The sequence below is a fragment of the Bos indicus x Bos taurus genome, chromosome 10 (genome assembly GCF_003369695.1).
Source record: "Bos indicus x Bos taurus breed Angus x Brahman F1 hybrid chromosome 10, Bos_hybrid_MaternalHap_v2.0, whole genome shotgun sequence".
NCBI classification, from domain to species: domain Eukaryota; kingdom Metazoa; phylum Chordata; class Mammalia; order Artiodactyla; family Bovidae; genus Bos; species Bos indicus x Bos taurus.
In genome coordinates, this window is record NC_040085.1 from 22,767,544 (window position 1) to 22,788,639 (window position 21,096).

General features: G+C 41.9%; 1 protein-coding gene across 5 annotated transcripts in view; it reads right to left on the reverse strand.

Annotated features, from left to right (window-relative positions):
• RYR3 (ryanodine receptor 3) overlaps positions 1 to 21,096 on the reverse strand; it is a 557,802-nt gene that overhangs the window by 142,439 nt on the left and 394,267 nt on the right. For all 5 annotated transcript variants that reach the window (XM_027553458.1, XM_027553456.1, XM_027553457.1 and 2 more), the window contains 3 exons: positions 4,923 to 5,196; positions 2,651 to 2,765; positions 1,055 to 1,184 (listed from right to left, as the gene is read on the reverse strand). In XM_027553458.1, the coding sequence (XP_027409259.1) occupies positions 1,055 to 1,184; positions 2,651 to 2,765; positions 4,923 to 5,196 (519 nt within the window). The remainder of the gene's footprint in view (positions 1 to 1,054; positions 1,185 to 2,650; positions 2,766 to 4,922; positions 5,197 to 21,096) is intronic.

A 21,096-nucleotide genomic window follows, 5' to 3' on the forward strand; every position in this document is an offset into this window, starting at 1 on the left:
AGCTTTGTTTTCTATCCTTCCTCCCTCCCTACACTCATTACTGACCGTGAATATAGCTTAAGTTATATAGGAGCACCTGCACCATGTATTTTCAAGTGCTTTCCTAACATGGAAGTTCTTGGGCCCTTGTTTGGTGATCATTCAAGTCTCAGATGTCATTTGATAACCAAGCTCACATAACTTGGTCATTTCTGGGGTCACCACCTAGAATTTAAAAATAACCTCAACTCTTAGAATTATATCATGTCACCAACATTGTCTTTCATTTCCCTTTGTTTGGTTCTTAGGGTAAAACTGAGAAAAACTTTAGGTGGCATTTTATAGAAAGGTTGTGTAGTCTAAGCTTGTTGCTTAGTCCCTAAGTCGTGTCCAACTCTTTTTGCAATCCCATGAGGTTGCATTTGAGAAACAGGAAACCTGAGATTACAGATTTCACGTGCATATAATGTATTTGCGTCTTCCACAAATTCATTTAGTTTACATACAGAAGAGTGAGTACAGCAAGTGCATGCATTGGTTTTCCAGCGGTGGTGTTGGATTTACACTGTTTGTCCATAGTTGCTCCTGGCCTGTCTGCCTTGCAGCTATGAAAGCACTGGCTGGTTAGCTGATGGGACAGGCATGTAGCCTGCAGCCAGCCTGCCAAGAAGGGATTGGATCCATGACCTTGGTCTTGTTAGCACTGCTCCCTGGTCCGCTGAATGGGCTGGGAGGTGCTGGATCTCCAGACTACATCCATAATCTCAGGTAGCATTTCATGAACTCCGGGTCCCCAGAGAGAGGAGGCAAAACTGTGTGACTATAAACTGTGCCTAAGCCAAAATGAATCTGTCATCATTACCGTCACCATGGATGGTTGGCAGCGACTTCTCTCCTTAGGTTGGAGAGCAGAGACATATTATTATTATTTCACATGTTTTGAGACCAGGCAGGATGCCTTCTTCTATTTAAAAATACCATAGCACACATGTGACTTCTTTCCTTTTACTGCCTAAGTGGCCAGCAGGGGAAGGGTAACCCCTGAGCCAACTGCAGAAGTTATAACATGACCTACCTAGGCCAACACTGCTGTTCTCCAACAGGTAACTTAGATGCTCAAACATGGCCTTCTGATTTTGTCGGCTGATTCGACAGAAATAGCACAGGAAGCGGCAACAGCTAGCAACCATCTTTGGAAAGGCAATCTGTAGGGAGAAGTAGAAAGTGTCACGGGGAAGAATCTATCGTGAAGTCTTTCTGAAAAGGCTGACTTCAAAGAGTCTTAGGTTGGAGCCTTCCAAGCTGTGAACAGTTGGGAAAAAGAATTTTCTCCTTGCTTCCGGTTGTTTCCAAGACGTTTTCATAGGAGGGACAGAGAATAGACACCTAAGAAGAGGCTTCTAAAAATATTGAGGGCTAATTATAGCTCCTGAAGTATCTTTCAAAAAAAAAAAAATAGATGTCAAGACAGAATTCTAGTCATCCTCAGATGTCATGTAAAATTGTTCAACCCTACATCAGACCACTGTTTCTGAGTAGGAAGGGAGGGGGCAGAAAGGGAGATGGGTGATCACAGAAAATAAGACCTAGCACTGTATCAAACCTGAGTCTTCTGGGTAAAGATCGGCCTCTACTGCTGTAGAAGCCTCAACAGCATCACCCTTTCAGACTGTGAGCCTCCCCCAGTTACCTCTGTCCTTGATCACCACTCTCCTATGTGCTCCTAGAGCATTCATAACATGATTCTTACAATTTAGCACCAAAGTGCCAACTTCCATTACCATCAAAAGTGGTTGGCTTCTCTGCTTAACAAAGTAATTAGCATCTCCAGGGGCTGGCCGCATCTTCTGTTTGATCAATCATGCTCAATAAATGGTGTCAGTGTTAACCTTGGCTCAGGATCCAACAAAGCCCTTGATTTCCACTTTTAGAATCATGAAACGTGTTCTAGGAAGTAAGATTCTAAAAGTTAGTCTGTCTGCTTGCTGAGGCACACAGACGTTTGTTCAGAGGTCTTCTGGGGAGGGTCCACTTTCCTGAGAGATCAGAAGGAAGCAAATGAGGAGCAAGGTGAATGGGGCTCCTGTGTTCTTCCTTCACAATGCTCACCTGTCAATATTGGTGGCACTGCTTTCCTAGGACCAGGTACTCTCGAATTTCCAATATTTAAAAACATCCCCTATCTGTTGCCTTAGAACCTCTCTGACTCTGAGAAGGACCTGGACAAGGTGCACTACCTGCCCAGGTGGGCCCTACTGGCACTGCCTGTCCCTTGGCAGCAGGAGCTCCCGGGCCCCTTATGGCGGGGCTGGCTAGGAAATCGACATCGTCAGGAGCTTGGCTCAGACAGGAAACACGTACCCTCCAATGGGAACAGTGCCAGGATCGTTATTAAAATCCTATTTTCCTTTAGAACTGCCTTCTGACACAGCACCAAACACACCAGGCTCCTAAGTGGAACCCGGAGGAATTCCATCTTGGAAGGAGCAGGACTGCAGAAGAGGATGGGAAGGAGACTGAGCAGCCCAGTGAAATGAGCGAGAACTGTTAACACTGGCTGGGTCCCATCTCCTTGCTCCTCCCCGTACCCTCCCTGGGAAGAATCACTAGGCAGTGGGCACCAGCCACGTGCAGGGGTCAAATTCAAGATAAATTCTCCTTGGAGAATTACCTGCAACTTTTCTGCACCCAGCACGTTCACCATCACCTCCATGACGGTCTCATGCATGCCGAGGACTCTCATGAGGTTGGGGTGCTGGTAAAATACCTTGTTGTTCATTATGTCTCTAGGGTAATCACAGAGAGAAGTCAGCACTTGCTTATTTCAATGCTACAACAATGCAGGGTTGAGAATACACAAATGCACATGAACACACATTTGGGGTGAACTAATGTATGAGTTTGATCCCTGAGTTGGGAAGATCCTCTAGAGAAGGGAATGGCTACCCCCTCCAGTATTTTTGGCTGGAAAATTCCACGGACAGAGGAGCTGAGGAGTCTGGAAGGCTACAGTCCATAGGGTCACAAAGAGTTGGACACGATTGAGGGACTAAAATTTTCACTTCTAATGTACATGCCATCTGCTGGAAAGATGGTCAGAAGGTACTAGGTTGGTGGAATATATGTGGAGGGCCATTTTTAGCTGAAGGAATATCTTATGCTCATTTATTTCTACTTTTTTTCTTTTAAATATTTCCTTCTGATGACATCAAGTAGCTGCCCCTCAGTTGTTTGTTTGTTTGTTTTTTTTGCTTGTGATAGTTTTGAGATAGCCCAAACCACTGAATTCTCTTCCTCTGTGTATTAAGGGTCTTCTATTTTTTGTTCTCCTGTCCTTATATCTATATCTCTATGTACTTTAGTTATCCAAATGGTAGGGCAGGGTTGTACCCTCTTCTTAAGGCAGTTGTGTATTAGGTGCCAATGATATTCTGGGACAGTAGTACTCAATAAAATGATCAAAATGAAACATAAAAAGAATTACGTTTTTAAGTCATTCGACATAAATTCACATAATAAAGCTGCAGGCAAATCAAAATACAGAGGCAGCCTGCAGCCTGGCTGTGTAATTCCTTGCACGTGGTTCCTCTCAGCCCATATCCCTTTCTCCAGAGGGCTGCAGCTGTTAAAAGGAGACAGCAGTAGGTTTTAGTGGAGCTATGTCTACCACAAGGGCTGGAGAAAGGCTAGTTCTGCAGCTGTTTCCTCTTCCCATAAAAGTCTCTTCACCTCTGTTGTAAGAGTCCTCTTTGGAAATGAATTTAAGGAATGCATGCATCCCCTGTCCTGCCTCAACTGCCAGCATCCCTGTTCTGGGTCTCAGTGACGCTCCTTTACTTTGCTGGTTTGAGGGTGGTAGGATGACAGTTCCAGCAGCAGGGAGACTATGGTTCTAGTGCTCGATTTTATTCAGGTAAAACTGTGGGTTAGTCAGTGAATGTTTTGGGGGGGCTTTAGGTTTCTCATCTGCAATATATATTACCTAATTAAAGGAAATCTTTTTGATATCTAAAATGCGATCTTTCTTGTGATATACATATACAATGGAATACTACTCAGCCATAAAAAGATGAAATTTTGCCATTTGCGGCAACATGAATGGACTTGGAGGGCATTTTGCTAAGTGAAATAAGACAGATAAAGACAAACACTGTATGATATCACTTATAAGTGAAATCTAAAAAATACAAGAAACTAGTGAATATAACAAAACAGAAGTAGACTCACAGATACAGACAGCAAACTAGTGGTTATCAGTGGGGAGGAGAGGCTGGGGCAATACAGGGGTAGGGGAATGGGAGGTACAGACTGTTGGGTGTAAGATAGGCTCAAGCATATATTGTACAACACAGGGAATTTAACCAATATTCTGTAATAACTGTAAAAGGGAAGTAACCTTTAAAATTGTTTAAAAATTAAAAATTTAAATTATGAAAACAAAAACAAGCAAATAAAATTCAATCTTTCTAGTGATGTGGCTTCTAAGGAAGATCTACAAGCTACTGTCATGAGGAAACACAATTTGAAGAATTGATGACAATGACTCTACTCCCAAGAAAAGGGAGGAAAAGGGCTATAGTTATTCAAAGGGAAGTTTCAGAAGATTTCCAGTCAAAACCTTAGGCGCTCAAAAAGTCTTTCTCTTGTTGGGTTGAACACACTGTCCCCTCCTTTGAATCTTTTCATTGCTTCCCTGGGACTATTTTTATCAGATTCAAACTAAATATCTGCTTTTTTCCAAGATTCCTTCCTCCTTCTTCTGGCCACGGCCCTTCACCCCAAGTAGCCCACTGTCTGGTCTCTGAGGTTATTGAAGGGGACTGATTTAATGAGCATATAATCTGAAAATGAGTGAAATCAGGATGGGGAACCCAGAGGTTTTTATGTGACTTGATTTCAGAACTGCCTCCTCTGCAAGCTTGCCCTTGATGGGAATGACCCACCCCAGCCCGTTGATCATGAGTAGCTCCTCCTCCTTGCCCATCCTGACGCTGAGCAGGCAGCGAATTTGGCCCAGGGCAGCTAGCAGGCTGATGGTGTCGCTCACGGAGGCCTGGCTGATGGTATAGGTCTTGCGCAGCGCCTGCAGCAGCTCCCCGATGCTATCATACTGCCGCCGCAGAAGGTTGAACATCATCCGGACCAGCTCTGCATCCTGGATCTGGTCCTCCTGCGCCCAGCGGATCATGGTCTGTGAGATGAGCTCCTTCAGGGTCGCTGGAAGGACAAGGGGAAGCACCAGTACTGTGGCTGTCGAGGCTCAGGAGCACTGCGCACTCTGTCACTTCACTTAGTGATAATGCACAACATCAGCTGGGTAGGGTTAAAAAAATTCGTAAAGGTGGATTATGGCACACAGAGAAGTAGAACGCATACCAAAAGGCAGGTGCATGAGCCACATTATAATAAATGAATATCTTCAATTTGAACTGAGAAGGCTAAATGCTCTATTTGGATTAAATGGCATTCAGTGATGCTTGAATGATGCTGGACAAGGAAGACAAAATAAGATGCCTTCTTGCCATCAGGGTGCTCACAACTTGGTTCTTCACATTTTCATTTTGACTTAAAAACTACATTTTATCCTTATTTCATAATACAATGCAATACACACTAAGATGGGGTTGTGTATAAGTGCCACAGGATAGAGTGCGGAGTGATTCTGAATGGACGGAAACATAAGAAGACGTTGGGCACTGCCTCTTAGGAGTAAAGCACTATTAGGTGCTAGGATTTCTCTACCATAAATACTATCCTCCAAGTATCCTAAAGATACTATCCACCATGAACTGAGTAAGCCATACCACTGATTCAAGAACTCTAAACTATATTTGAGATGACACAAACATAAAAATACACTAGGGGATGGAGAGAAGTAGACTGAGAACCTTCTATTAGGTCCAAAGACTTTGCAACCTGACATCTGACCATCATCTGCTGAACTGACTGTGTTGTCCTGGATCTTTGGCAGGAGTCAGCTGACACTGTGTCAGATGCTTCACAAGCATCAAGGGAGGATCCAGTATGAGTGAATTCAGAATGTATCGGGGCTCATGCTGGTTGCACAGAAACACCACTGGCTGCACAAGTAAAGGAAAGATGGCTCAAGTGGGAAGCAAACCAGCACTGGGACCTTCACAGGTTGAGCTGCATGGCCTCCGCAAAGTGCTGATGGTCACTGGTGTGGGAAGATGACCAAAAGGGAGATGCAAATCTGAGCAGGAGGACAGTGTGATAGGGGATCCTGCCAGAACGTCTGGGAGGCACTGCTCACCCCCCTCCGTGTCGTGCACATTTCCAGAAGATGCTGTAACACAGGTGAGACATGCTGCTCTTATAACTGCTTCCAAGTCCAGCTCTGCCTGGCACATTCTTGCAAGGTATGGATGGCACCAAGGCCCTTAATTCAGACCCGTGATAAAGGCAGAGCTCAGGGGCTGATGAGGGTTGAGCAGTCCTTCACTGAAAGCACTGGGAATAAACTCAGATGCTTTCAGTAGCCTGTGCCCCGTCTTATATAGTTTTCTACCTCTGTGACACTAAATATGGCAGGTGTCTTCTCTACATACGATAACGGCTCATCATAAGGATATGAAAACTGAACTTTGTTACCAAAGCTCCAGAAGAGATCTACATGTAAAGGATGAATTCAACTTACTTCTGTGTCTATCAACCCTGGGGATATTTTAGGTTTAGACAGGAGACATAAGCTAAAAAGCTTAAAAAAAAAAAAAAAAAAAAAAGGATACCCAAGGCAGAGAGAAGCACAGTTAAAAGATGTTCCTAAGAGAACTCACTAGGCAGGGATTGCTGACTAACATTTGTTAGGTTAGATAATACCTGAACTTTCTGGGGGAGAAAAGTTATTTACCATCTAAGCCTGGTCTCCTCTCAGGAACTTGTTTCCTCAGCAGTCAAATGTAAAAGTTTCTGTTTCTCCTACTTAATAGTCACACTAATGAATAAAAGCAGGACAAAACCATAGATGTTCTTGTATGCAACATAAGCGTACCTGGTCCTGTATGTACAGTTTCCTCTTAAGCCTGATTTAGGACTGAAAGAATTACAGTTCTCAATACTTACAACCAAATTCATTGCAGAGATAATACACGTGACCACAGTCCCTGCCACACATGAAAAGCAACCATAAGTATTAATCAGCTCAAGGACCATCCTCTTTTCAACAGGGAATTCTACAGAGTCACAATGAAACCATGTAAATATTCCCTTAACCTGTCTTTCGGATTAGTTCAAGATTCGGGTGAGCTCTTAGCCACACACTGACTTACCAATCCAAATCAACATTTATAGCCTAGAGAATGGTTCATTTCAGCACAACACCTCATGAGAGGGCAAATGGGAAAGGAAATGGCTATTTTTTTTTTGGAAAGGGCAAGATTTTATTTTTGTATAGTTGATTTATAATATTGTGTTAATTTCTGCTGTATAGCAAAGTGATTCAGTTATGTATATGTGTGTGTATATATATATTATATATACACAGTCTTTTTAAAAATTTTCATTTCCATTGTGGTTTATCACAGAATATTGAATACAGTTTCCTGTGCTATACAGGGGACCTTGTTATCTAATGTGTATGCAATAGGTTTGGATCTGCTAATCCCAAACTCCCAATCCTTCTCCCCCAACCCCTCCCCCTAGACAACCACAAGTCTGTTCCCTATGTCTGTGAGTCCATTTTTGGGAACAGCTCTTTAGCCTGAAAGGGCAGAACAGGAAATGCCCCATGGGTTCTTTGTCCAGGTCAGCCTTTAACATATATGTGAGGCAATGGGATAAACAATTATCTATGTGTGACCAAGTTAATGCTCAGTTAAAAAATTGTGGCCCTCAAGCTCCTGACAGAAAAGCACCTCATCATTGTGCATTGATAGGCAGATGTAACTCAGTAGAAGGCACAACATTTAAGACCATTCTTGTTGAACAAGGTTTCAGATTGTAAGACCGAGTTTGGAAGAAAACAAACTAGGGACGGGGGAGAAACATTCTTAAGAGCCCTGAGAAGCATGGCATACTTTGCAGCCTGACATATGCTGGAGACCTAGCACCCACCAAGCAAACCTAGGCTGAAACATGAATTTTTAAAGGTCTAAACACCTCTGGGACTGAGAAAATGGAGCTTTATATCCCTGGCAGCAATGCTGTTGAAAATTGCTCAGACTTTAATTAGCTCCCACGAACCAGCAACAGAGCAGCATAAATGAACCAGGGTAGAGAGGTTAAAAAGAACACATTTTCTAGAATGTGATAGGTTCTTCATGTAACTGCATATCTGGGGATTAAAATAATTAATGCACATAACAATCTCTGGCATAAACCATGGGCTTAATAAAAGGTAACTCTTATGCTATATGTGCCAGTAACTATAAAAGTTTGGTTCACAGACCCCTGGGGTCTCCAAGACCCTTCAGGCAGTTTGCAAGGCCTGTTGTACTTTCATAATACTTCTAAGATGCTATTTGCCCTTTTCATTGTGTGATTAGCTGCACTAATGGTGCAAAAGCAATAGTGGGTAAAACTAGTGGGGCAAAAACAAACAAACAAAGACAACAGTTGGGTCCTTAGCACAAAATCAAGACAGCAACACCAAACTCTATGCTTTCCTGCTGCATTACCAGAACAACGACCAGTACTGTTTGCATTAGAATGCTCTGAGTGGCATAGAAAGATTATTAATTTTATTAACAACAAACAACTGATGCTGAAGCTGAAACTCTAATACTTTGGCCACCTGATGTGAAGAACTGACTCACTGGAAAAGACCCTGATGCTGGGAAAGATTGAAGGCAGGAGGAGAAGGGGATGACAGAGGATGAGATGGTTGGATGGCATCATCGACTCAATGGACATGAGTTTAAGTAAACTCCGGGAGTTGGTGATGGACAGGGAGGCCTGGCGTGCTGCAGTCCATGCGGTGGCAAAGAGTTGGACATGACTGAGTGACTGAACTGAACAACAAATTCCTGAGTATACATATTTCTAAAGCACTTCTGTTGTACAAAGGCCAGTGGTTTTCCTGAGGAAAAACACCTGTGTGATTGTCATGATTGTTGCTAGCTAAACTAGCTGCTTCTTTCTTGGAATGCCACCTTAATTAAGAGAACAACAGACAAACTATGGTTAATCACACTTGAGTAACTGACAGATATTTTCTTAAAAATGAAACAAGCCTGTCACTTCAAGGAAAATAACTCTTAGGACTTGTTGCCAAGTTTAAAATTCAAGCTTTCAAGAGAAAACTAGAATTTTGGAAAAATGTTTTTCTGCCACTGTGAGTTTGATAGCTTCCCAATATTTAAAGACTTTTTTGATTAAGTTGTTGATATTAATGAATGTAATTTAAGAAACAGTTTATAATAAACTGTGTCGACATTTGAAAGCTCTGTATAACTCAGTGAACCAGTCATTTCCCAATGATCAATGTGTAATGTTACAAAAAACATCATGGATAAAAGAATCCATTAACAAACGAGATAGACCAATGGACTGTTATATAACCCAATAAAAAAAAGTCTTTACTATTATTTCAAATTCCACATAGCAAATAACTTTTGAGGAACTATTACTTGCTGAGACTTAACATAGTATCAAAAGAATATCCACAATTATCTGAAAAGGCTACCAATAGTAGTCCTTCTCTTTCCAACTATATATCTGTTTGAGGCCAATTCTTTAACCAGACATAAGAATAAAAAAAAAAATCCAGCTATCTTCTAAGTCAGACATAAGAGATTTATAAAAATGCAAAATATCCCGAATCATTTTTTTGAATTATTAAACATTTAGTTGTTTTTCATAGAAGTTATTTATGTAACCTGTAATGGGTTTACTCTATTATTATGTATTTAAGTACAGTTAATTTATAATATTATAGTAGTTTCAGGTATCCAATAGACTTATTTGATATTTTTATAGATTATATTTGATTTAAAGTTATAATATAGTGGCTATATTCTCTGTGCTGTACACGATATCACCATAGTTTACTTCTTTTTTTAAAAATATAAATTTATTTATTTTAATTGGAGGCTAATTACTTTACAATATTGCATTGGATTTGCCATACATCAACATGAATCCGCCAGTTTATTTCATTCATAATAGTTTGCATCTCTTCGTCCCCTGTCCAATCTTGCCCCTCCCCTCTTTTCTCTCCCCACTGTGCCCAATGCTAATCACTACTTTGTTCTCTAAATCTGTGAGTTTGTTTCAGTTTTGCTATATTCATTTGTTTATTTTTTAGATTCCACACAAAGGTGATAAATACACTGGGCTTGTCTTTCTCTGACTTATTTCATTAAGCATAAGTGGGTTTCTTATTTTTCAATGAATTAACAAATATTAAAAAAAATCTCAGTTTTAAAATATATTTTAGTTTCACTTGTGTAATATAATAGATACAATCCTCATAAACTAAGGCATATTGGGATCCTTGCTAAGTTTTAAGAGCATAAAGGGGCCTCAAGGCTGAAATTTAGAGGATCACTGTCTCTATAAAAGGGTCTACCTTAGGGGATGGCTGTTACTGGAAGGCAAATCATTCCCTTTGGCTAAGATAAACCCTGTTCCGTTAGATTGTGATTCTAATCAAGTGGTTGAGACCAGAACCTTGAAAACTGTGCCTTAGGAAGCTTTCTCTGTTTCTGGATGAGAGGTAAATTAAATGAGCATAAAGAGAGTAAGACAGCTCACGTGAGAAATAAAGTGAAGATTAAAGAATCATTATTTTGAAAATTGAATCCTGGCCCATTATTCATTCATTACCAAAGGGCTCCCCACCAGCCTGAAGGGCCCTAAGCTTCCCTCTTTCATTTGGGTTGAAGATGAGTCACCTTGGGAGCAAGGAGGGAGTCAGGTATCTTTGACACCGAGGCAGCCAGGCCTTCTGCAGCCTGCTTTGCAGCCAGTACAGTGAGGCACAGAGCAAAGGAGGGCTGCAGGCTGTAGAGGGAAGCACTAATTTTCTGCCCCTGACATTTGGTGACCCTTCAGCAAAGACTATTTTCAGTAACACTTGAAACCAGGGTAGTCTGCTCTAGAAGGGTTTGCTCTGGAGGTCATGTGTAACCACACCTCAGGACACACCTCACTCATCCATTTCTGCCTTTCCTCATCTTAGTAGGTGAATTACCTCCAGTTATGTCCCCCTTAAGTTAGCTTATCAATTGAATGACATTTTCTGTTACATGTCCAATACTGAATAAAGTACTCTATATGAAACTATTTCAAGACACAGTTACTACCCACAGCAGCCTAGCTGGGAAAACTAAATATGTAAATAAAGTGTAAAATAATGGGTAAAACTGTATTTGCCCAGGACATTTAGAAACGAGACCATTTATAAAAAGGTACAACTTCCGTTATAATACACATGCCAAAAGAAATCAGAGAAGAGAAGTGATCAGATCTTCCTCTCTTACTTTTCCCCTTAATGATGAGTCCTTTATCTGAAGTTCTTTATATTTCTAGAATAAGTCCATATTGCTGCTGCTGTTTAGTCACTAAGTCCTGTCTGACTCTTGTGACCCCAGGGTCTGTAGCCCGCCAGGCTCTTCTCTCCATGGGATTTCCCAGGCAAGAATACTGGAATGGGGAGCCATTCCTTTCTCCAGGGGATCTTCCTGACCCAGGGATTGAACCTGCCTTTCCTGCTTGGCAGGTGGATTCTTTACCACTGAGCCACAGGGGAAGCTGTAGGTCCATACTGCATGGAGACTAAAGAAGCAAGGAGGAAAAAATTCTATCATGAATTTATCTTCCAAGGAGGATATGAAATGATCTGAGAGAAAACACATTCCGATGGTTTGCAATGCCATTTCCTTTCAAAAGATAATTTACACAAGTAGTTCATGTAGTAAATACTCATTTTTTGTTGTTGTTGTTGTTGTTCTGGTATCAATGGGAAAGTGTTGACAATTTTGGAAGGATTTTCAGAAAAGCCAGTGGAGATGATTCTCAAGAATATTTAAATCTCTTTCTTAAGCAGAGACAGATACAACTAAATACTGATTTCATTTCTGCTGTTTTTCTAAGTTCATCTTTGGAAATGCTGCCCTTTCATGACTGAGAACACTTTGGTGTTCACAAGAAAAACATCTCCAAGTCTGGGAGACTGTTTCTGTACTTAGAGAATGAGCTTAGGGTTACCGGAGGGGAAGGGTTGGGGAAGGGATAGCCTGTTTGGGATTGACAAGTATATACACTGCTATACTTAAAATAGATAAACAAACACCTACTGTATAGCTCAGAGAACTCTGCTCAATATTCTGTAAAAACTTACATGGGATAAGAGTCTGAAAAGAATAGATACTTGTGTATCTATGACTGAATTATTTTTCTGTACAGTTGAAACTAACATAACATGGTTAATCAATTGAAGATAAAATTGTTAAAACTACAAAAAAAAAAAAAAAGAGAGAGAGAGAGAGAGAGAGAAAGAGAAAAGAAACACACCTCCTGAAGGGGATGAGGCTCTAGGCAAAACATAAAAGTGAGGCGAAGAGGTCAATCTGCCATTTGCCTTCATGACTGGCCCCTCTTACTGTCTCCCACATGTGCACAGACGTCCAGCTGCTCCACTTAGAACCCCCCCACCATGTGATGAAGTTGCTTCCACAGTCTTGGTTGCAATCGTAGGATTTTTATCCACCGATTTACCTTTTCCAAGAAGGCCTTGTTAAGTGCACTGAATGGTTCAGCTCATGGGATTTTAAAAAAGCTATAGTGCTTTTTTTCAAAAAGGAAAAAGAAAGAAAGATATGGAACCAAGCTCTTGTTTTTCTGATGGGAAATAAAATCAGCTCCTATGAAACAGAATGCCTTTGGGAAGCTAGATGTATACGCGTGGTTTCCTTGATGATTATAAATGGCTTCGTTTATGAAATTATTAACTTTCTGACTCACACTCCACTGTTGTAATTAGTGTAATTAGGGATAGTCACATTCAGGCAATTATATCAAGTATATGATCTAGAAGCCACATTTTAAATGATTGCTCAGGTTAACTCAGAGTGGAAATATTTCTAAGGCACTGTATTATTTAGGGAGACTTGATGACTGAAAGATAGTCTAAAAGAAAAACAGCTACTTCACTACTCGATTTCTCGACTAGTCAGATAGATACTCCATATAAGAGAAAGTATTAGAGTGTCTTCAAATTAGACCTAGGTTTAATATATTAGTGTTGGAGCCCAGTATTTATTTGTAGGTTTCTTATTTCCTTCCACTTGTCACTTTATAACTAGCTATGGAACCTCAGAATCTCAAGTCCATTATTCTGTGAAACTTGCAAGAAATTTCTCTAGGGAGTCACCCATCATCCTTGATATAACTCTTTCCTAAATGGTCAAATTACCAGCTTTGCAGTGCCAACTATAATAAGAGAAAGATCATTTATTCTCAAGGTACAGGTTTAAATTTTTAGGCTTCAGAGGTCTGGAAAGAATCTTTTCATCCCTAAATTTAGACCACAGTCCAACTGGCCATCAAGCAATGAGGTGCATGCTTAATATCAAAGAGCAGATGTTGGTCACTGGCAAAGCAAATCCCAACATCTTACAGATTCCCAAGCCTAGGCTGCTGTGACATTTCTTTGAGTGTGCTCCTAAATCTGGGTCAGTTTGGAAGAAAAAGTATTCTGATTACATTGTGGAGAAGGAGCGAACAAAACTGCACTGTACTTAAACTTAGAAAGCAATTTATAATGCTCACACTTACAATGGGAAAAGAAAAATAATTATGTACCTCTTAATTACGTAGACTTATTTTTAAATTCTAGGTGATTAAAAGTCAGCTTGTGGTATGCCGTAAATGCTCTGGAGGCATAACAGGTGGTAGATCAATTTCAAGTAGGAAGAACAAGTGTATTTCAACCTCTGCTTTCTTCCTCCCTGAGGTAGGCCGAATAAGGCCCCTCCACCCCACCGCCAAGATGTTCAGCTCTGAATTCTTAGAACCTGTGACCATGTTGCCTGATATGTCAAAGATGCTTTGTAGATGTGATTACATTAAGGATCTTGAGATGGGAAGACTATCCTGGGTTATCTGGGTGGGCTCAATGTAATCACAAAGGTCCTTATAAGAGGGAGGCAGGAGGGTTGAGAGTCAGAGAAGGACCTGTGATGACAGAAGCAGAGGGTGGACTGGCACCTCTGCTGGGGGGCCACTAGTTAAAAATACAGGCAGCCTTTCAAAGTTGGGAAAGGCAAGAAATGGATTCTCCCCAGAACTGTAATGCTACTAATTCATTTTAAACTTACGACCTCTAGAGCTGGGTGGTAATGAATTTGTGCTGTTTTTAAGCCACCAAAAGTGAAACTGAAAGTCGCTCAGTCGTGTCCGACTCTTTGCAACCCCATGGACTATACAGTCCATGGAATTCTCCAGGCCAGAATACTGTAGTGGGTAGCCTTTCTCTTCTCCAGGGGATCTTCCCAACCCAGGGATCGAACCCAGGTCTCCTGCAGTGCAGGCGAATTCTTTACCGGCTGAGCCATAAGGAAAGCCCTTAAGCCACCAAATTTGTGGTGATTTGTTACAGCAGGGCAGGAAACTGACATAGTCTCATGGATAGAAAGTTCTGGGTTGAGGATATTTGAGTCCTTTTCTGAAGATCCAAATCAGACAGGAGCATTTCAGTGAGCAAGAACTACAGACATCAGACCTGAGACTGAGCTAGTTTTCCAAGTTTTTGCTGAGGCAACTGGAGTAGATAAATGACAGCGTTGGTGACACAAGCGAAGACTGTCTGGATCTGGCCCAGGGCTTGTGTCAAACGCGAATGACAGTAAATGCAGAAAGTACTCACCACAGAACCGTGGTGGCCCATTAGATAACACATACACGTTTCAGACAGCACATTCTCTAGTTCCTGTAACACAGCGTTTTGGCCTCTACTCCCTTTCTGAACATCAAGTGCAGAACTGCATACATCTCAACACTACCCACTGAATAAATGAAAGATGCTGGAGGTGATGACCATCATGGCATATTGAATATTTCTGACCACCGAGTCAGCATCTATTTGACCCTTCTTCCTTCTCAACAGAACCCTGCTTTTGTACAGATACCTACCTCTCTACCTCATGGCCATGTTCCTCTGTGAAAGGACCCAACCCTCCTCCAAAGGTGGCTCTGGCGACTAAGTCACCAGCACGTTATTTTCTAGGTCACACCCATTGGTTCAACAGTTGACCCCTGATCAAGTTCTCCAGTCAAAAGTGATCGCAGGATTCTTGCCTTGAATACCAGAGTAGAAGAAACCTTCTCACCATTCCCTTGAACACCGTTGTTCATGGATGAGGCCCAGAAATGCAACCACCATGTTGGCTGTGGAGGTGAGGAGAGCCAAGGAATTAATTCAACAAAGGGACTGCGGCCATCATCTCCAGATACACCAGTCATAAAATTCCTTTATCAGCTACTCCATCTGAATTGGGTTTTCTGTTCTTTTTTTACTGAAAGCACCGGAAATGATAAACATGGAAGTGAAGTTCTTATGTATGAACTATACCTTTTAAATTCACTTCAGGAGCTGAAAGTTACACCAACTTCTAAGTACCAGAACATTAAACTGAGCACTGCTTTACTGAGTTCTTATATTCCCTTCTCCTACCCTGTGAGACTGGAACTATTATTATTCTCTTTTTACAGACAAGAAAACTAAAACAGAAAAGTTTCAGAAATTGGCTTAATATCATAAGCAGTAAGTGACAGAGCTGGGAATCAAACCTTGCCTGCTGGAGTCTAAACCCATTTATGTTACCATCTTAGCGCTGCTTACTCTCAATAGCTTTGTAAAATTCAGAAAAATAGTTATCTTTATTAACGCTTTAAATTTAAATTATACTGCTTAGAAGCGTTCTTCATAAACTCCAAAATGGATTCAGAAATAAATCCTGAAGATTATAAAGCTTTAGCTCTTTTTCTAACTGACTCTGAGCTGGGCAGATTAGTCACTTTCCCAAGAGGCTCAGATTCTTCACCAATAAAATGAAGTGAACAATATAAAATTCATGTTGAAGAAAATGAATGAGTGTGTCATCTAGGGACAAGAGTGCTGGGTACTTGGTTCCTGCTCCGCCTGTGTGACCTTGGTCAAGATGCTTTACCTCTCTGTGGCTCTGTTCACTTGTATGAAGTCAAGTCACTTGTGGCTTAATATTCTACAATTCTGTGTCTATCCGACCCACTGAGTTCTTGAAAGGGTTGTCCTAGTTTATTAAAATGGTGAAATGAACACTTATGTCTTCACTGGGTTAAACTGATAAGCACTAAGAATTTTACCACTGAATTTTAATGCCAACCAGCCTTATCACCATGTTACCCAGCTTGTACTTGCTAATAGTAAAATCTGAGACTGAGGAAATAAAATCTTTAAATGCCAGTGGTTACTGACCCTGGCGAAGAAGTGGCCATTATCAAAGCATCACTGCACATCGCTAATCACTTACATCGAGAAGATGAGCTGTGGCAACTTGATGGCCTTTCTGATGACTGTCCTGATTGCTGGTGGAGAAAGAGCCCTTCCTGTGTCAGGGGTCAGATGGTATAATAACACCGGCTAGATTTAGTTGGGAAGATTTACTAGGGAGAGTGTCATGCCCTCTGTGCTCCATGCTCCAGAGCTTCCTCTGGGCTGAAAGTCTGCTCTGTGTTACAAAGTGGCCAAATACCTACCACTTCTTAGCAGAAAAGGTTAGGGAGAAAGTTAAATCCGTACATTTCAAGGATATCTGGAAAATTCATCATGCTAATATCTCTGGAGCTTCCCAGGTGGCTCATCAGTAAAGAATCTGCCTGCCATTGTAGGAGATGCAGGTTTGATCCCTGGGTCAGGAAGATCCCCTGGAGAAGGAAATGGCAACCCACTCCAGTATTCCTGCCTGGGAAATGCCATGGACAGTGGAACCTACAGTCCATGGCAGGCTACAGTCCATGGGGTTGCAAAAGAGTCAGACGCAACTTAGTGACGAAACAACTTCTCTGAGCTTTCCTGGTGCCTCTCTGGCCTGGGCTGTGCACTTGGTACCACTTTTGCCTCATTTCAGTAGAACAAGGATTCTATAGAGATCCCTGAGAGCAAGGCTGCAAGGTTCTGAAGACCTGAAAGGCAAAGCCTGCAGACAACTGGACATTGTTCCCCACTGACAGGAAAGAACCGCTCTGTCTATGTTGTGTCATCAGGGCCCAGTGAACAGGCACTGGCTGTCAGACCCCCAGAGGCATGTCATGTGCCAACTCCCCCACTGCCCCGCCGCCCCGGGCTCCATGGCAAGCAGCTGAACATCTAAGAAAGCACCCCGCTCTCCTTCATCTCAGCTCTATATTTAATTTGTAGACATGCACACTTGTTTCCTTCTCTTTTGGCTTCCCTGTCTGGGAAATAAGGGTAAAAGTTTAGGCAGCTTGCTAGAACACTCTATTTCTCATCACAACAGTAGTAGCCAATATTTGCTAAGAACTTCTTGTGAGTCTGACTCTGTGCTAAATGTGGTACCTGAATCATCACTTAACTCTCCAGATCATCAGGTAAGAACAGAAAAGACAGATGTGGTAGGAATTGTTTCCCCAACACTGATGGCTGTTGTTAGACTAATCCTTGCTTTACTTTTTATTTAAGCCAAGAAGCACTACAATTTAATAAACAAATCACGGTTCCAGTCTATAGATGATCTACAGGCTGAGGCAGCATGGGAGTTAGGGCTGTACAAGAGATGAGCCTTTCCTGTCTCTGCACAACTGGACCCCACAAAACTCCCAGTCCCCCTGGTCTGGCTGCCCTTGACCTTGGCTCTCAGGGCTGGTTGTGTGTGGACAGTCTCCTGGTGGCTGACTATTTCTGCTAAATCTGTTTCCCTCTCTCAGTGGTTTTCTACCTTGGCTAGAGCCTCCCCACTTGTGAAGCAACTGCGTCACCCCCAGGACCATTTCCCCAGCTGGCCGGACACCCCTTCCCATCAGAGGCAGCCTCACAAAGCATCCGTGAGACTGCACTTCTGCCAGCCCATCTCTGCAGCCTCTTGGGGTCTCATCCATCATATGGAGATAATTAGCCTGTTGTTTTTGAAATCAGTCAACCAGCCTCATAATCACTTTCTAGAAAACATTCAGGCAATTAAATGACCGATGATGACAACAGGGAAGAGAGCACAGACAGAACAGATGATGTTTGCTGACGTGCTAGAGAGGGAAGCCCCTGAAAGCCCTGGAACGAAGATGGGACACAGATGGGACAGCAAAAGACTCAGGGACCTGAGGTCTTTGTCTTTACCCTGTTGGGAAGGTAATCAAATTGCTTTTATTTTAGTGTCTATGTCTATTCGGTCTGGAGAATAAACTGATGCTGAGGCAAGCTCCTGGCCATGCATCCTTGATCTCTGAGCTTCTCCATCCTCCCCTGCCCTCTCCCCCCGACCCCCACAGCATCCCTGCACAGTTCTCAAAGATCAGGGGCCCTGGATATGGAGCGTGATTCTCATCTTGGCCTCTTTTTCACTTGTTGCCAGAACCTTGTCCACATTACTTTGCTTCTCTCAGGCTAAGCTGCCTGGCGTACAAAACGGGGACCTGGCTGCCACTATATCTGGTTGTTTGCTGTGGGATAGACAAAGATTTGAATTTTTATGGTACCCTCCGTGTGACTCTGGCAAGTTATTTAACCTGTCTTTACATCAGTTTCTTCAATTGTAAAATAGGAATAACATTGTTGACTGCATATTTTTGTTGGGAGAATTAAATGAAGTGATACTCAAACAAGCGCCAGGACAACACTCAGGACACAGTGGGTACACCACGTAAGTGCCAGCCCCTCCCTCCTGGCAGCTGTAAGGCCAAGTAGTATAAAATACACGGTAAGAACCACATGTCACCCTCTGAGACTGTGAACCACTGGAGTTTTCAGGACACGCTGCTCTAACACACCCTGCCTTTCCTACACTTCCTCATTCTATTCCTTTGACAATTCAGCCAATCTCAATTCACTGCCACTCTTGGAATATGATTTTTTTTCCCCCCCTCTGGGCTTTATTGAAGTAGCTCCTTTCATTAAAAATACTTTTCCCTCTTACATCTACCAATTTATAATCTTTATGGAGTTTTCACTCCCCTCCTTTGGCCACCTGCTGTCCCTTATCTGTACTTTTATCTGTACTGTAGCACACCAGACCGCATGCTATATGGACTTTGACTGTCCACACCCATTTCCTCCTTTGTCTGTAAGGGCCACATTTTCTTCATCTTTGTGAGTCTCAAATGATTAACATGTATTAGAGGTCAAAAAGATGTGTGCTGATGAGGTGAATGTAGAAACAAGTAAGATGTGGTCTCTGTACAAAGTCCCAGTAAAAAATACTTTGCCTAAGGTGGCATGACTTTCCTGACATTGCCTTGTAAGACACATGGCAATGTTAGAAATTTATGTCATGCCCTAGATGACATGCCCTGTTAGAAATTTAGTGACAACGTGGCAGGGGCAGGGAGATGGAGGATGAGGTGGAAAAAAAAGACTTCCTGGAGGACGTATCTGTGTGTGTACATCTCAGAGAGAAGCTGATTGGAGAGAATCTAAGGAGGCTTAGAAACACTGCCTGAGCACCTCAGATACACCTACTGCTAAATTATCTTACTTTGTGTATATCTGTGTTGGGGTCCAGGATTTATTTTGGGAGTGAACAGTAGACTGTTTTCCCTCCTCAGCATGAGAAGAGGCTGCAGCATGTAGGCAGGGGAGAATCTGGGGCTTGGACCCTCAGGTTATTCAGTGACTGGGTGAGAGCTGATACAGGCAGCAGCTTTCTTTGCAGAGAGAAGATAGTGTAAAAACCTGCCATGGGGAAACACTCAGTGAATGATAGAGGTCAGGGAGGCACCGACTTTGAGTTGTGAAGTGACAAGTGACTTTTATTTTTTTTAATTTTAGAAGTTAGCAGAAAGAGCTGGTTGGCCTTTTCTGGAGGAAAAACTCAGTGGTTACAAATTTAAATTCAAGGAAACTCTACTTAAATTGTAGTGTGTTTCTGAGAAGCACTGGCCTCCAACTAACAGGCAAAAGATTTTCTGGACAACTTGCTGGGTTGGGATATTAAAAAAAAAAAAATGCTACTTTGTATGGTGGGCTGCTACTATTTTTCTTAACCTCTTCATTATCATATAATTTTTTGATAAGATTGTAGCAACTTCTATCACAATATGGGTAGGAATTACTTTGGGCAAATCCCTTTAACACTGAACCAGCTAGCAGGATTCTTATGGGTTTCAGGACACTGTTCTTCCTCTTTCCTAGATGTTGAGGTTCCCCTGCAGGTTATCTGGCCAACACCAATTGCTCATAGAGGAGAAATTGCACCACCTACCCTGAAAAGCCTGAGTCCAGGTCTTTGGCTGGGTCAATTTTTTGATGTTAAAATTCTGACCTCTGTTGGGTTCAGATTTCTACACATAACAGTAAGTCACAGAAGTGAGTTACCTCACAGATACAATAAGCAAGATAAAAAGATGATGGTTTCAAGAAGGCATTCTATATGTAATATGTAGGTTGGGGGCTCATCATATTAATATATATGCTGGTAACTTCTATGGCAAGCTTCATTGGATGACAGAAAGAGTGTGGAATCAGAGTCGGAAGACCTCAATCAAGTCACGGCTTTACTCATCTTGGTTACCTTGGGCTGTTGACATCAAGCACCTGGAAATTCTTCTAGAACCAGGTAACGCTGGAAAGAATAAGTATCCTTTAACTCTTCTGAGTCTTATGTTCATCAACTACGCAATGGAAGAGTAACAAAAACTAACAGCAGTAAACTAATACATATGAAGCATTTTGGAAATTGTCAGTTCACCATAGCATGCTATTTTCATCATCTAAACTTTTAATATTTTATCAAATACAAGGGTAAGAGAAATCATAAGCAATAACATGGGTGACGTTACCAATATTTTAAAGGATTAGAATCCTTTATGGCAACTGGGTATGTATTCAGAACCATCATTTCCATTCAATCAAGTGAAAAACAATCTTGGCGGGGAGTATGGAAGTAAAACCATCTCCAAGATTTTCTTTTAAAAAGTCAGCCCTGATTGAGGAGCTTTGTGTCCCTG